General features: G+C 46.9%; 1 protein-coding gene across 1 annotated transcript in view; it reads left to right on the plus strand.

Moving 5' to 3' along the window:
- Nucleotides 1–10591, plus strand: part of Zscan2 (zinc finger and SCAN domain containing 2) — a 15111-nt gene extending 4520 nt beyond the window's left edge. Inside the window, 1 exon segment of the mRNA NM_001427723.1 lies at nt 9016–10591. Coding sequence (NP_001414652.1) covers nt 9016–10457 — 1442 coding nt within the window. The 3' untranslated portion in view covers nt 10458–10591.
- Nucleotides 10592–14119: the final 3528 nt, after the last annotated feature.

The following is a 14119-nucleotide window of genomic DNA, read 5'->3' on the forward strand; positions in this document are numbered from 1 at the left end:
CTTCCTTCTTCTTTCTTCCTTCTTCCTTCCTCCTTCTTCCTTCTTCCTTCTCCCGCTTCTTGATAGGGTCTCATTATGTAGCCCTGACTGGCCTAAACTCACTGTCTAGCCAGGCTGACTTCAAACCCACAAAGATCTGCCTGCCTCTGCCTCAAGAATAAAACATTCTTCCCTTACGAGGAACAGAACATTTCTGTTGGTTTGCAGGTATAAGCACAAAAGCGACCTCTGTAACCCACCCCATGGTCCTTTCAGTTGACTGTAACCATTCAAATAGTCCCAGCAACTAGAATGAAAGCATGCAATTCTTTTCAAAGTGGTCGTTTTAAGAAACCATGATAAACAACTGTCTGGGATTTCTGTGGTGTAATGATATCGTAGATCTTTAAAGAGTAATTGGCCACACCTATTATCCTAGTACTTAGAATTGAGGCAGGGGATTGCAAGCTAAGTCTCTGTATATAGAATAGATTCCATCTGGAGAACTAAAAAGAAAGGTAATTCCAGACAAGCTCTTTATGTGCTTTGTTGGTAATGAGTTCTGGATCCTTGTCTGGTTGGCTGTCCTGTGTGCATTTGGCCTTGGGCTGTAAACTGTGCTCATTTCCCTAGGATAATTTCAGGACCCATAGGATGTGGGAGCTTTGTTCTGATGAAGTACTCTCATCTGGAGTTCAGAAGGGCCTGTAGAGAGGGCAGGCCAAATCAGGGAAGCCTTCGTGGAAGACATGGACCCAGAGTAGGAGGCTGCAGAATGGAGTAGAAATGGGAAGCAAGGAGGAAGCTATGAGTGCTGAGAGGAGCCGTGCGTAGCCAAGGCTCTGAAGTGGGGGAGTGGAGGAAGTAGGTTTCTTCAGATTCAGAGATGGCTTGCTGGTTGGATTGGAAAGTGTCTTCAGGAAGTGGTGGGAGTTTGGGGGCAGGGAGGATAGAGGTTTGAATGAAATGCCATTACCCTCAGCAGGTTCTTGAACTAGGCCCTGTGGGCACGAGAGGAAGCTGAGCTTGGCAACAGGATGTAGGTTTGATTAGGTGGAAGAGAGGCGAGAGGTTGGAGAGCAAGTCAGGAAGCCGCTTGGTCATGGGGTGTGCAGTGATGAGAGTCTGGCAGAGGGTGAGGTTGGTCAGGATGTGTGAGAAAGAACTAGCAGTGTGAATAGCATCTCTGGAGTTCTTTCTCCGGCCCTCAGTCTGCTGGGAGATGTGTGGATTGTTGTCCTTAGAGGAGGAGCGACCCACTTTAAGATCACGCAGCTGGTATGAGGCAAAACCAAGACGACTCCTGTTCTTAAGCATGCCATCGAATGAGCGGTCCTGACAGCTCCTAGTGAGGTGCTGAGGGAGGTCCCAACAGGGAGTAGGGCAGAGTACTCTGTACCATCCAGTCCGGAGGACTGAGCCTAAGCCTGGGACAGGAGAGCATGAGGAGAGGGTAGTTTAGGGCAGAGGGCATGACAGCAGCCAAGAACTGAGAGATATGGAGAAGTCTGTCCTCAGAAGAAAGGTCCGGGCTTAGAGGACTGACTGAAACTAGCTCGGCACTGGGCACCTTATATTGGCACTCACACCAAGAATCTTGTGAGGTGAGTGGCATTGTCAGTCGACAGATAGGAAGCTCGATAGCTTCACACAGCTGTCATTCAGCAGAGCCAGGACTCAGGTCTGTTTGTGTCAGCATGAGTTTATCGGCGCTAAGTTTTACTTGAAGTGAAGTATTTTAACTTCTTCGACTCTGACAGGTAACTTCCTTAGGGGTGTGCTTGAGATCAAACCTAGGAGCTGGATCGTGTGAGACAAGCACTGAATCACTGAGCTACACCTACAGCCCAGTAACTTGACTAATTAATTAGTCTTTGAAATGGAATTTTGCATATTCCCAGCTGGTCTAAAGTTGGTATGTAGTTAAGGATGAACTTGAACTTTAAAAAAAATTTTTTTTTACTTATTTAATTTGATGTGCATGGGTGTTCTGCCTGCATGCATGTCTGTGTACCATGTATATGCCCGGTGCCCTCAAGGGTCAGAAGAGGGCATCAGATCTCCTGTATTTTCGAACCACACTCTCAGCTGACAAGTGGGTGCTGGGAATCGAACCTTGGTCCTCTGGAAGAGCAGCCAATGCACCTAGCTGCTAAGCCCTTTACAGCCGCACCGTGAACGCTGAGGGCCTGCTTCACTGGATAGGGTTGTAGATGTGTGCTGGTGTCCTGTTTTTGTGTTGCTAAGGCATCAAACTCAGGGCATCTCGCCTCTTGGGCAAGCACCTACCAACCTAACTACACCTTTACTCGGTTTCTGTTTTGAGACAAGGTCTCACATTGTAGCCTAAATTGGCCTCGGTCTTATGGTAATCCTCCTGTTTCAACCTCCTGAATTCTTGGCCTACTGGATATGCTACCACATTCGACTTAATATTATACTTTGTACAAAGAAGAAAGAAAAAAGAAACTCTCTCGCACTGTTTCAGACTTCCCTTGCCTTCTGATGGCTATGGCAAGTTTATAAGGAACTTGAGGATTTCCACATTATCTCAGAGGCTTGGGCTGAGGTCTCACCCAGCTTTGCAGGGCCTTCCTTTCTCACTGGTCATCTGAGATGGGGGATTCTCCCCAGAGGAATCAGGTGGTGACCCCTGACTTCTGACTCTAAGATTATCTCTGCTGGCCTCCATTTGATAACACATCTTGCCCTTCTCCCTCATAGCTGCTCACAGGAATTCACATTTCCCTTCATTCCTTCACTGACTACCTGACACCAGCCGACCTCTATTCTGTTTGGTGTGTCTACCCAGGAAAGGGTATTTCAAAGCCTGGTTAGTCATTGTGTAATACTTGACTGAGAGGCACCTCTGCATGTATGCACTTAGTGTCCTGTGACTTCAATTAAAGCTATACCTCTAGTATAGTTTACATGTAAAGTTTATTTCTATTTGTTCATGAGTCCTGCGGGTGTTTTAATTCCATTTCAAGACTTAAATCAGACTTTGGGATTTCCTGACTAATCCCAGAGCAGTCTGCTGCAGTTCCATGGGCTTCTCCCCTCTGTCTGGATGGGACAGTTGCAGTCTCTTTCTCTCTCATTGTTTGCTGGCTTTTGTTTTGAGATGAGGCCTCCCTCTATATTGTATCTAGCCTAGGCTGCTCTAGAGCTCATTATGAAGCCTAGGCTGACCTTGAACTCATCATCTTCCTGCCTTAGTCTTTTGACTTCTTAATCAATCTTGGTTTTTTTAAATTATATAAATACTCTTATTTATTTTAGGAACTTAACAAAAGTCCCAAAGGCCAGGGACCTTATCTATTTCTCCCTGTCCTCTTTCTGGGTTCCCTTTCACAGTGAGAGCTCAGTAAGTATTGTTGAGATAAATAAAGGACACTTTTGTACTTGCAGGTTGAGAGACCTCTGCTGCTTATTCTGTCATGGAGACAGACAGACAGATAGACAGACAGTTCTTTCCAGACTCTTAAATTCCAGAAACAAGGAACTTTATTTCTGTATCCCCCTTTCCCCTCCCCCTAGATAGGGTCTCATAGCCAAAGATGGTCTCAGAGACTCTGAGTTGCTGAGGATGACCGCGAACTTCTGGTCTTCCTGCCTTTGCCTCCCTAGAGCTGAGCATAGGTATGTGCTACAGTGCCCAGATTATACAATGTGGGGACCAACCCTGGACTTGGTCCAAAGTAGGTAAGAACTCTGAACTCTGAGCTCATCTTTCCCTTCCACATCGGCCTTTTAAAACAATGAAAGATTTGTTTTTATTTTTAATCATGTATATGTGCTTCTATATGCCCTACACATGAAAACTTGGGTTCCTACAGAGGCCAGAAGAGGAACTCAGATCTCCTAGAACTGGAGTTTTAGGCAGTTGTGGGTTCTAGGAGCTGAAGTTCTCTGGAAGAGCAGTGTACACCTTTAACTGATAAGCTATCTCTCTATGGTCATGTCTGCCTTTTCTTTTTTTTTTGGTTCTTTTTTTCGGAGCTGGGGACCGAACCCAGGGCCTTGCGCTTGCTAGGCAAGCTCTCTACCACTGAGCTAAATCCCCAGCCCCCTATGTCTGCCTTTTCTTAAGAATGACAGACTAAGGGGTTGGGGATTTAGCTCAGTGGTAGAGAGCTTGCCTAGCAAGCGCAAGGCCCTGGGTTCGGTCCCCAACTCCGAAAAAAAAAAAAAAAAAAAAAAAGAATGACAGACTAAGATTTTACTTATTTCTGTGTTTTGTTTTGTTTTGTTGAGACAGGGTTTCTCTGTGTATCCGAGGCTGGCCTAGAACTCAGAGATTCACCTGCTTCTGTCAGAGAGCTGGGATTAAAACTGTGCCACCATGATCAGTTAAGCTTTGATTTTAAAGATGTGTTTTCATTTTCAATTATATGTGTGTTCGTGCATGAGTTTGTATAGATGAGTGCAGATGCCCGTAGAGGTCAGAAGAGGGGGTCAGCTGCCCTAGAGTAGTTACAGGTTGTTATGAGCCTTCTGACACCAGAGCTAGGAACCTAACTCAGGTCTATTGCAAGTATGAGCCTTTAACCACTGAGCCATCTTTCCAACCCCTAAGTTTTGATTTTTGTAAAAACAAAGTGGGGTCAGGGTCAAACCTGGCCAAGCACAGCCAGATTACTTCTGAATCTTCAAAGGAAGATTGGGAAATACTCAGGTCAGTGGGCAAGTCCGCCCCTTAGCTCCATCAAAGAATGGTCTTCGCCTGCAGCACTTGCATCCTCAGAAGTCCCCCCCACACTCAGCTCACACTCACACTCAGCACACCCAGTTGGTAAGGGATACGTATCCATAAAGATACTTTAAACAGCGGAGTTCTGAGGGCTAGAGAGATTCCCACGTCTCAGATTACAGAGACTCAGGAGATGGTCCCTTCGTGTTGGGTAGCCCTTTCTCCTAGTGACCTGGACCAGCCGGCCACAGGTGTGAGAAGCAACCTTTACTTGAATTGACCAGGTTGGAGTTGGAATTCTGGGTTACGGAGAATTCCCTTTGGTGGGGAGGACAGGGAACCTCTCAGGCGGATGAGCTGGGTCTGATTGATGGAGAGAGAGACTGGGAGGCTGAATGGTCAGACCTCAGAATAAAAGGCGGAGGGGCTGGCTCAGCAGCTAAGAATACGTATTGCCCGTGCAGAGGACCCAGGCTTGGTTTCTAGCACCCAGACAACAGCTTACAACCATCTGTGGCTCCAGTTCCAGGGGGCCGATGCCCTCTTTTAACCTAAGAAACAGGCATGTACGTGGTACACATACGCACCTTCAGGCAAATCCTCATAAAGTAAAATCTCAGGATGACATCACTGCTCCCGGGGGAGACAGTCTCTCAAGTGACTTAGGGTTTGCAAGAGGTTGACCACAGGGTCCTTGTTTGATGGCTGTTTTCAGTGCACTACAGACCTTTAAAAGACCACTTATACAAAGCAGTAGTTAACTTTCGTAACTGGTTACGGATTATTATTGATGTAAAGACAGAATGCTTGTAGGTTTGCTCATTTGTCTGTCTGTTTTGCCTCCTTGAATGCTTTGGGGAATGAGATTCAGGTTTTCTAGAAAAATCCGCATTTACAGTTAAGAGCACTGGCTGTTCTTCCAGAGGACCTGGGTTCAATTTCCAGCACCCACATGGCAGTTCACAACTATATGTAAATCCAGTTCCAGGGGATCTGACACTTTCACATGGACATACACACACATACAAAACACCAATGCACATGAAATAAAAATAAAATAAATTAAAAAAAATTATTTGTCTTTTGGTTGGAGGGAGTGGTTAAACGCACTTAATTGCTCTTGCTGAAGACCTAAGTTTGGTTCCCAGCACCCACATCAGGTGGCTCACAACCGCTGGTAACTCCAGTTCCAGGGAGTGGGGTATAGCGAGCGGCACACATCTGAAATCTTAGCATTCAGGAGGCGGAGCAGGACCGTTGTAAGTTAGAGACCTGCTTGAACTCCATAGGAAATTGAGGTCCTTTGTGGGAGGAAGCTCAATGGTTGTGCATTTGCTTGGCATACCAAGCCCTGGGGGTAAATCCTAGCGATTTTACATTGTAATAGTTGGCAGTTATTTTTTTCCATGTGTTTCATATCTGAGGTTAGAAGTCATTTATCAAGTTCATGGCCCTAATATTTAAGTTCCAATAGTTCTTGGTATAAATGGGGACAGTTTGCCTCTGAACTGTTCTAATTGCTATTCCAGAGTTCATCCCTATTTCCGTGAGAGGATGAAATAGAGAAGGATTTAGGGAGGAGAGCAGTGAACCCACCCTCTTTTTTTTTTTTTTTTTTTTAAGATTTATTTATTTATTATCTATGAGTACACTGTAGCTGTCTCCAGATGCACCAGAAGAGGGCATCAGATCCCATTACAGATGGTAGTGAGCTACCATGTGGTTGCTGGGATTTTGAACTCAGGACCTTTGGAAGAGCAGTCAGTGCTCTTAACCACTGAGCCATCCCTCCAGCCCTGAAACCACCCTCTTGCTCTCTCTTTTTTTTGTGTGTGTTTTTGAGAAATGGTTTCTTTGTGTAACGGCCCTGGCTGTCCTAGAACTTGCTTTGTAGAGCAAGCTGGCCTAGAACTCACAGAGATTGAACTGCCTCTGCCTCCTGAGTGCTGGGATTAGAGGCATGTACCACCAGGCTTAGCTTGAGATAACCCTCTGTTGATAGATACACTGGCCTCATGGAGTTCCATTATCCCAGTTCATGTACTGGTAGATATCAAAGGGAAGGAAAGGGGATTATTAATCTCAAAATTGAGAAATTCCTGTTAATGTTCACACATGGTAGCACACACCTCTGTGCTGCTGAGGCTGAGGCAGGAGGATCATGAATTCAAGGTCAGAGTGGGCTACATAGTGACTTCCAGGCAAGGTCTTTAACCCTTAGGACAATGTTTGTCCCCCGGATCAGCAGCATCAGAACTGTTAAAAATGTAAATTCCGCTCCAGAGCCAATGAGTGAGAAACTTTAACAGTGGGATCAGCCCTTGGGGTCTTAACAAGCCCTGTAGGTGATCTTAATTAAGCACTGGTCTCCTAACCACTATGCCAGGTCTCTGGGTTTTAAATTTGGCAGGTATTGAAATTACCTGGAACCTAGAGTGAGCTAAGAGTGCTAGAAACTGAACCCAGTGATCTCCATATGCTAAGCTTGTGCTCCCCTACTGAATGACACCCTGGTCCTCATCAAAGGCTTTGGAGGCTCCATAGGTGGTTCTGGAATGCAGCTATCGGGCAATGCTGCTGTTTTACTCAAAGGGTAGGCTCTGGAGCACTGGCACTAATCTCAGCAGAAAGCTGAGGAGAAATGCACAAAAGTACACGGTTAATTAGATCTCTAGGTGGCTCCTCTGCACCTTGGAGAATGAGAAGCCTATCCTGTATTAGAGAGGAACGGGCTATTACATTCATACCTGTTCTTGTCCTACAGTTGAGCCAAAGAATTACAGCTTCGCTGTCCAGCTGTCTTTAGTATTTTCCAATGTTCAGTGGTAACAGCCAACAGGTTATCTATTTGAGGTTTGCTGTATAGCTAACTGTTCCTCAATGACTGTAAACACCTATGTACAGTTCCCCTCCTCTCCCTCTCCCCCTCCCTCTTCCTCTCCCTCTGTGTGTGTATAGGCACACATTCTGTAGTGCACATGTGAAAAGCTTTCGGGAGTTGTTTCTCTTTCTCCTATGTGGGCAGGTTCTGGGCAGTGAAATCAGGTCATCAGGCTTGGTGAAAAGCCGCTACCTGCTGAGCCATCCTGGTGTCTCCTGCATGGGTGTCTTTGAGTGGTGGAGGGGGCTCCAGTGAAAATGGAGGGGACATGGTGTGGGCATCAAATCAGTATCTGATCACTGTTTTAGACCAGTGGTTGCAACCACAGTGTTGAAACATAGTGTGTTATAGTCAATTGGAAGGACTGAGCCAACTCAAGCTTCTGACTATAAGTAAATTATAGGTCATCCCTTATTACAGGTGATTCAATCTAAGACACACTCCACTCTGCATTCCTAAAACCCGCTGTATAGCACTTCCCATGTACCTTCACAATGATAACCATTATTTTATAAATTATACACAGTAAGAGACAGTAAAGGCTACAATAGAAAAATAACAGTATGTTAGACTGCAAAGTTATTTAGCCACGTGTGATGGTGCACGCCTTTATTCAAACACTTGGGAGGCAGAGGCAGGCAGACCTCTATGAGTTCAAGCCCACCCTGGTCTACATAAAGAGTTCCAGGACAGCCAGGGCTATGTAGAGAGACTCAGTCTCAAAATTTAATTAATTAATTAATTAATTAATTATGAGTTCTGGAGTTTTCATGTAATTTTTTTTTGGACGTTGGTTGACTTGGTGACTGAAACTTTGGGAATAGAAACAGGAGATAAGGGGGGACTATTCGAGACCAATTGAAGTTTATGCCCCATCTTTACCATCAGTTTTTTTCACTCATCCTGAAATGCTTTCTGTTGTAGGAGAGAAAGGGCCCACAGCTAGGCTGGAAATGCACAGGTCCTCAGGACAGCCATAGGCCTGCTGTGTACCCGAGCCTTCCAAGTTCTGGGAATTAAAGGCTCTGTAGTCTCACCTTTTAAATGAGACTGAGCTTTAGAAACATTTCTGTGATACCAATTAAAAAAAAAACTTCGTTCACCCATATGTCAGATTCATTGATGACATATGACATATGTCCAAGCTCTAGACATCACGGTGACTGCTAGGGCCATTGTGTACCTTGTCACTGCCCTTTAGTTGGGGTACTTTCAGATCCCTACCTGATCTGATTTGCTCATGCAGAAGTGAGTGGAGACATAGAACTCCAATCTAAGATTAGAGATCTCAGTGACTGCCACAGAGGAGTCCTGGCAACTAAATAGTCAGTCAGGAGGAAACTAACTTGAATCCTTGTGGGCTTTTGTTGTTTGTTGGAAGTGGAACCCTTTAATTTTGTTGGTTTCTTTTTCTCATCACAATGGGGAACTGAGCAGACATTGTATGTTTTCTTCCTTTCAGATTTTGAGATACAGAGTGAGAATGGGGAGAACTCAAATCAAGACGTGTTTGAGGATGTGGAATCACACGAGACGTTCTTGAAAATCCCTGGAGGGGAGGGTGGTCAGCAGTCGGATGGGGAGAGTGACTTTGAGAGAGACTGTGGCTCAGGAGGCGCCCAGGGAAATGTCCCAGGTGAGGAGCACAGGGACCTGCCATCGGAAGGAAGGGAAGTTGGCCAGCTAATAGGCCTTCAGGGCACCTACCTGGGTGAGAAGCCTTATGAGTGTCCCCAGTGTGGGAAAACTTTCAGCCGGAAGTCCCACCTCATCACCCATGAACGGACGCACACAGGAGAGAAGTACTACAAATGTGAGGAGTGTGGGAAGAGCTTTAGTGACGGCTCGAACTTCAGTAGACACCAAACGACTCACACCGGAGAGAAACCGTACAAATGCCGGGACTGTGGGAAGAGCTTTAGCCGGAGCGCGAACCTTATCACGCACCAGAGGATCCACACAGGCGAGAAGCCTTTCCAGTGTGCCGAGTGTGGCAAGAGCTTCAGCCGGAGCCCCAACCTCATCGCTCATCAGCGCACGCACACAGGTGAAAAACCGTACTCATGCCCTGAGTGTGGGAAGAGCTTTGGCAACCGATCCAGCCTTAATACTCACCAGGGAATTCACACTGGAGAAAAACCCTATGCGTGTAAGGAATGTGGCGAAAGCTTCAGTTACAACTCCAACCTGATCAGACACCAGAGGATCCACACGGGAGAGAAACCATACAAATGTACCGAGTGCGGACAGAAGTTCAGCCAGAGCTCAGCGCTCATTACCCACCGAAGAACACACACGGGGGAGAAGCCGTATCAGTGCAGCGAGTGCGGCAAAAGCTTCAGCCGCAGCTCCAATCTGGCCACTCACCGGCGAACCCACCTGGTGGAGAAGCCCTACAAGTGTGGGGTGTGTGGCAAGAGCTTCAGCCAGAGCTCCAGCCTGATCGCACACCAGGGCATGCACACGGGGGAGAAGCCCTATGAGTGCCTTACGTGCGGAGAGAGCTTCAGCTGGAGCTCCAACCTCATCAAGCACCAGAGGATCCACACCGGGGAGAAGCCATACAAATGCGGCGACTGTGGGAAATGCTTCAGCCAGCGCTCGCAGCTGGTAGTGCACCAGCGGACTCACACGGGGGAGAAGCCCTACCAGTGCCTCATGTGTGGGAAGAGCTTCAGCCGGGGTTCCATTCTGGTAATGCACCAGCGCGCGCACTTGGGAGAGAAGCCTTACAGGTGCCCCGAGTGTGGGAAAGGCTTCAGTTGGAACTCAGTTCTCATCATACACCAGCGGATTCATACGGGAGAGAAGCCCTACAAGTGCCCCGAGTGTGGCAAAGGCTTCAGCAATAGCTCCAACTTTATCACGCACCAGAGGACTCACCTGAAAGAGAAACTTTACTGAAGCGGCTGTAGAGAGAAGGGAAGTGCGGAGCCGAGCTGACTCTGAAGGGAGAATTCCCACAGTGCCCCCCCCCCAATGTTGTCCCTTTCAAAGAACCAGTTTTCCTAAATACTCTTTGTGAGTTTTTGCCAGAACCATGCCCTGTTTCTTCTCATTTCTAGGACACTGTAATCTTGTTAGAGTCCTGTGCAGCTGGAGAAGGGAGTCTAGGAGTGCAAGGTTGGAAGTCCGGTCTTGTCTATTACATTTCATGATTTGATTCCTCTCCTCCCTTTAAATTCCTCTGTGCTTCTGTTCTCTTGAAATGGGAAATACTTCTCATATGTGATGGCAGTTTGGTCCACAGCCTAGGTTGAGCCCGCAAAGAAATACTGAACATTATTTGTGTGGCCCTGAATGCTTTGCTGTCACGTTGTCCGGCTAAGGTGCCTTTGCCCACAGCTGCTAGCATCCCAGGCTTCTCTCCCCCATTTTAGACTGCACCTTGATGACTTGTGTCAGGTCAGGATGACAGATCTTCTTCAGCTCCGAGTCCTCTGTAGGAAGGCAAAGCCTTTCCTGGTTTCAAAACAGTGTGGGAAGTATGGCCTGGGACTGATGTCTCTTCCGATGGTAAGAGAGACAGTGACTGCCAGGAAGGGTATCAGCTTAGATTTATGTGTCTGTGTGGACAGCACACTTGGACACATAGTTTTATGTTTGGAGCGTGAGGCCTCTGTCCTCCAGCTGTCCCATCAGGGTGAAACAGTCGTGTGTGCTGTGCACTGTGTACACATTTCCAAATCACACACACACACAGAGCTCAGGCTAGCATTGAACTTATGATGTATTTGAGGATGACCTTGAACTCCTGATCCTCCTGCCTTACCTTCTGAGTGCTGGGATTACCAGTAAGTGCCAACATGCCCGGATTTATGCAGTGGCCATCACACTACTGAGTCACATCCTCAGTCCCTTACATCTTCCAGTGTGTGTGTGTGTGTGTGTGTGTGTGTGTTGCGGTGTGTTGCAGGTACTTGTGGAGGCCAGTGGTTGACCTCCAGTGTCATTCCTAAGGCACCAGTCACCTTGGGTTTTGGAGAGTCTCTCTTTGGCCCTGGGACTCTGCTCAGCCTAAGCTCCTGGGGACAGCCCCTGGACCTGCCTTTCCAGTGCTGGCTTACCAGCATGCGCACCTCACGTGGTTCTGTGTAGGTGCTGGGGTTTTACAACATGTGCTTTACCAACTGAGCTATCTCAAACATTTGAAACTTTACGTATGTGGATCTAGCATACTGTCCGTAGGGTTCCTATATGAAGGGCGTTCTTTTTAAGGAAGTGTCAGCGTTGAGGATATTAGAAATCTCATTAGCTAATGAAATGGCTCAGTGATTTCAGCCCCTGCATGACAGCTCACAACCATGTGAAACTTCAATTCTAAGGAATCTGATGGCCTCTTCTGACTTCCACTGGTACTATCTGCACATGGTGCACATACACACATGCAGGCAACACACATACGCACACACACACACACACACACACACACACACACACACTCACAAAATAAATCTTTCAAAATCGAAAGGAAAGAAGGGGGCTGGAGAGATGGCTCAGTGGTTAAAAACACTAACTGTTCTTCCTAAAGGTCCTGAATTCAGTTCCCAGCAACCGCATGGTGGCTCACAACCATCTGTAATGGGATCCAATGCCCTCTTCTGGTGAAGACAGCTCCAGTGAGTGTACTTATATATAATAAATAAAAAAAGAAAAAGAAAGGAAGGAAGGAATTCCCTGATGAGGGCTGGTCTTGAATCAGGAGTCTGTCCTGCAGATTCACATGTTAGTTACTACCAACCAGGGCTTTATTCCTAGGACGCCAATGTTTGAAAAGTAAAGAGAGGAATGCTGACTGGAGAAGGGGTTGTTACTCTTAGAAGAAGGAGAAATGTGAGGCCATCACCTGATATTTAGGAGGTTTACACTTGGAAGGGGCATTTTTTTTTTTTTAAGATTTATTATGTATACAGTATTCCACCTGCATGTACACATGTAGGCCAGAAGAGGGCACCAGATTTCATTATAGATGGTTGTGAGCCACCATGTGGTTGCTGAGAATTGAACTCATGACCTCTTGAAGAGCAGACAGTGCTCTTAACCTCTGAGCCATCTCTCCAGCCCTGGCTTTTTTTTTTTTTTTTTTAAGAACATTGAATATTGCCAAGTAGAGACCCATTCTTTTCCTGATTTTGCCTTTAAAAAAAAAAAAAAAACAAAAGGTTGAGCTATCTAGCTCAGACTAGCCTATTTATGAACCTCCTATCTCAGCCTCTTGCGTGCTGGGGTTACATGACTGGGTTTCCATGACCAGCTCCTGAGTCTTATCCTCTAATGTGTTTTAAAAACTTGAACTTGGCCATCTATAGTGCATGCCTTTAGTCCCAGCACTTGGGAGCCAGAGGCAGGCAGATCTCCGTGAGTTCAGTACCAGCCTGCTCTACAAAGTGAGTTCCAGGACAGCCGGGGTTACACAGTGAGACCCAGGGGAAAAAAATAACTTGACCTCAACTATTAGCAAACCTTTACCTCACTTCCATATCCTATCCACCTCCCACTACAGCTGAAAATAACCTAAGCCTTTGAGGAAGCAAAAATTAATCTTTTCAAAGAACATATTATTGGCTGGGCAGTGGTGGCACACACCCTTAATCCCAGCACTTGGGAAGCAGAGGCTAATGGATCTCTGAGTTTGAGCCCAGCCTGGTCTACATAGGTGAGTTCCAGGACAGCCAGTGCTACATAGAAAAACCATATCTAGAAAAACCAAAGGGGGTGGGGAGGGAAGGAGGGAGGGAGGAACATTTGAGTCCCATCCCACAGTAGAGTTCCCATCCACCCGTAGGAGCAGTGAGTCTGTGGGAAGAGAAGGGGGCCATTCTGCTGGGAGGGCATGGATTGGTTCTCTGAGTGAGGAGTGTGAGGCAGTGAACTTGAAAGATGCAGCAGAAGCAGGCGACCTGAGGTTGGCTTCCCAAGTCCGTGATAGCCGAACTCCTTACCTGGAGGGCGGGGAGGAGGGCTGTAGTCGGCATGTTCCTTAGGAGTGGCGGTCAAGGCGGGGATTCTCTGTGTAACCCTGGACCAGGCTGGCCTTACACTCAGATTCATCTGCCTCTGCCTCCTGAGTGCTGGAATTAGAGCCGTGTGCCACCACCCCCGGGCTACTTAAAACAGCGCAGCCGGGCCAGCCACACCTCTGGCGAGGTGAGTGATATTTCTGGTCCCTTATGTTATCATAGGGACAGATTTTAGGCCTGGTTGGTGGAAAGGTATAAGGTAGGGTTAAACCCAAAAGTAGTAATCTTTAAAACAGCTAAGTGGGGTCTGGAGAGATGGCTCAGTGGTTAAGAGCACCAACTGCTCTTCCAGAGGTCCTGAGTTCAATTCCCAGCAACCACATGGTGGCTCACAACCATCTGTAAAGAGATCCGATGCCCTCGTCTGGTGTGTCTGAGGACAGCTACAGTGTACATACATATATATAACAAATGAATAAATAAATCTTAAAAAAAAGGGGGGGGGTTGGGGATTTGGCTCAGTGGTAGAGCGCTTACCTAGAAAGCGCAAGGTCCTGGGTTCGGTCCCCAGCCCCGGGGGAAAAAAAAAAAAAAACAGCTAAGTGT

The sequence above is a fragment of the Rattus norvegicus genome, chromosome 1, assembly GCF_036323735.1.
Source record: "Rattus norvegicus strain BN/NHsdMcwi chromosome 1, GRCr8, whole genome shotgun sequence".
Classification (NCBI taxonomy): domain Eukaryota; kingdom Metazoa; phylum Chordata; class Mammalia; order Rodentia; family Muridae; genus Rattus; species Rattus norvegicus.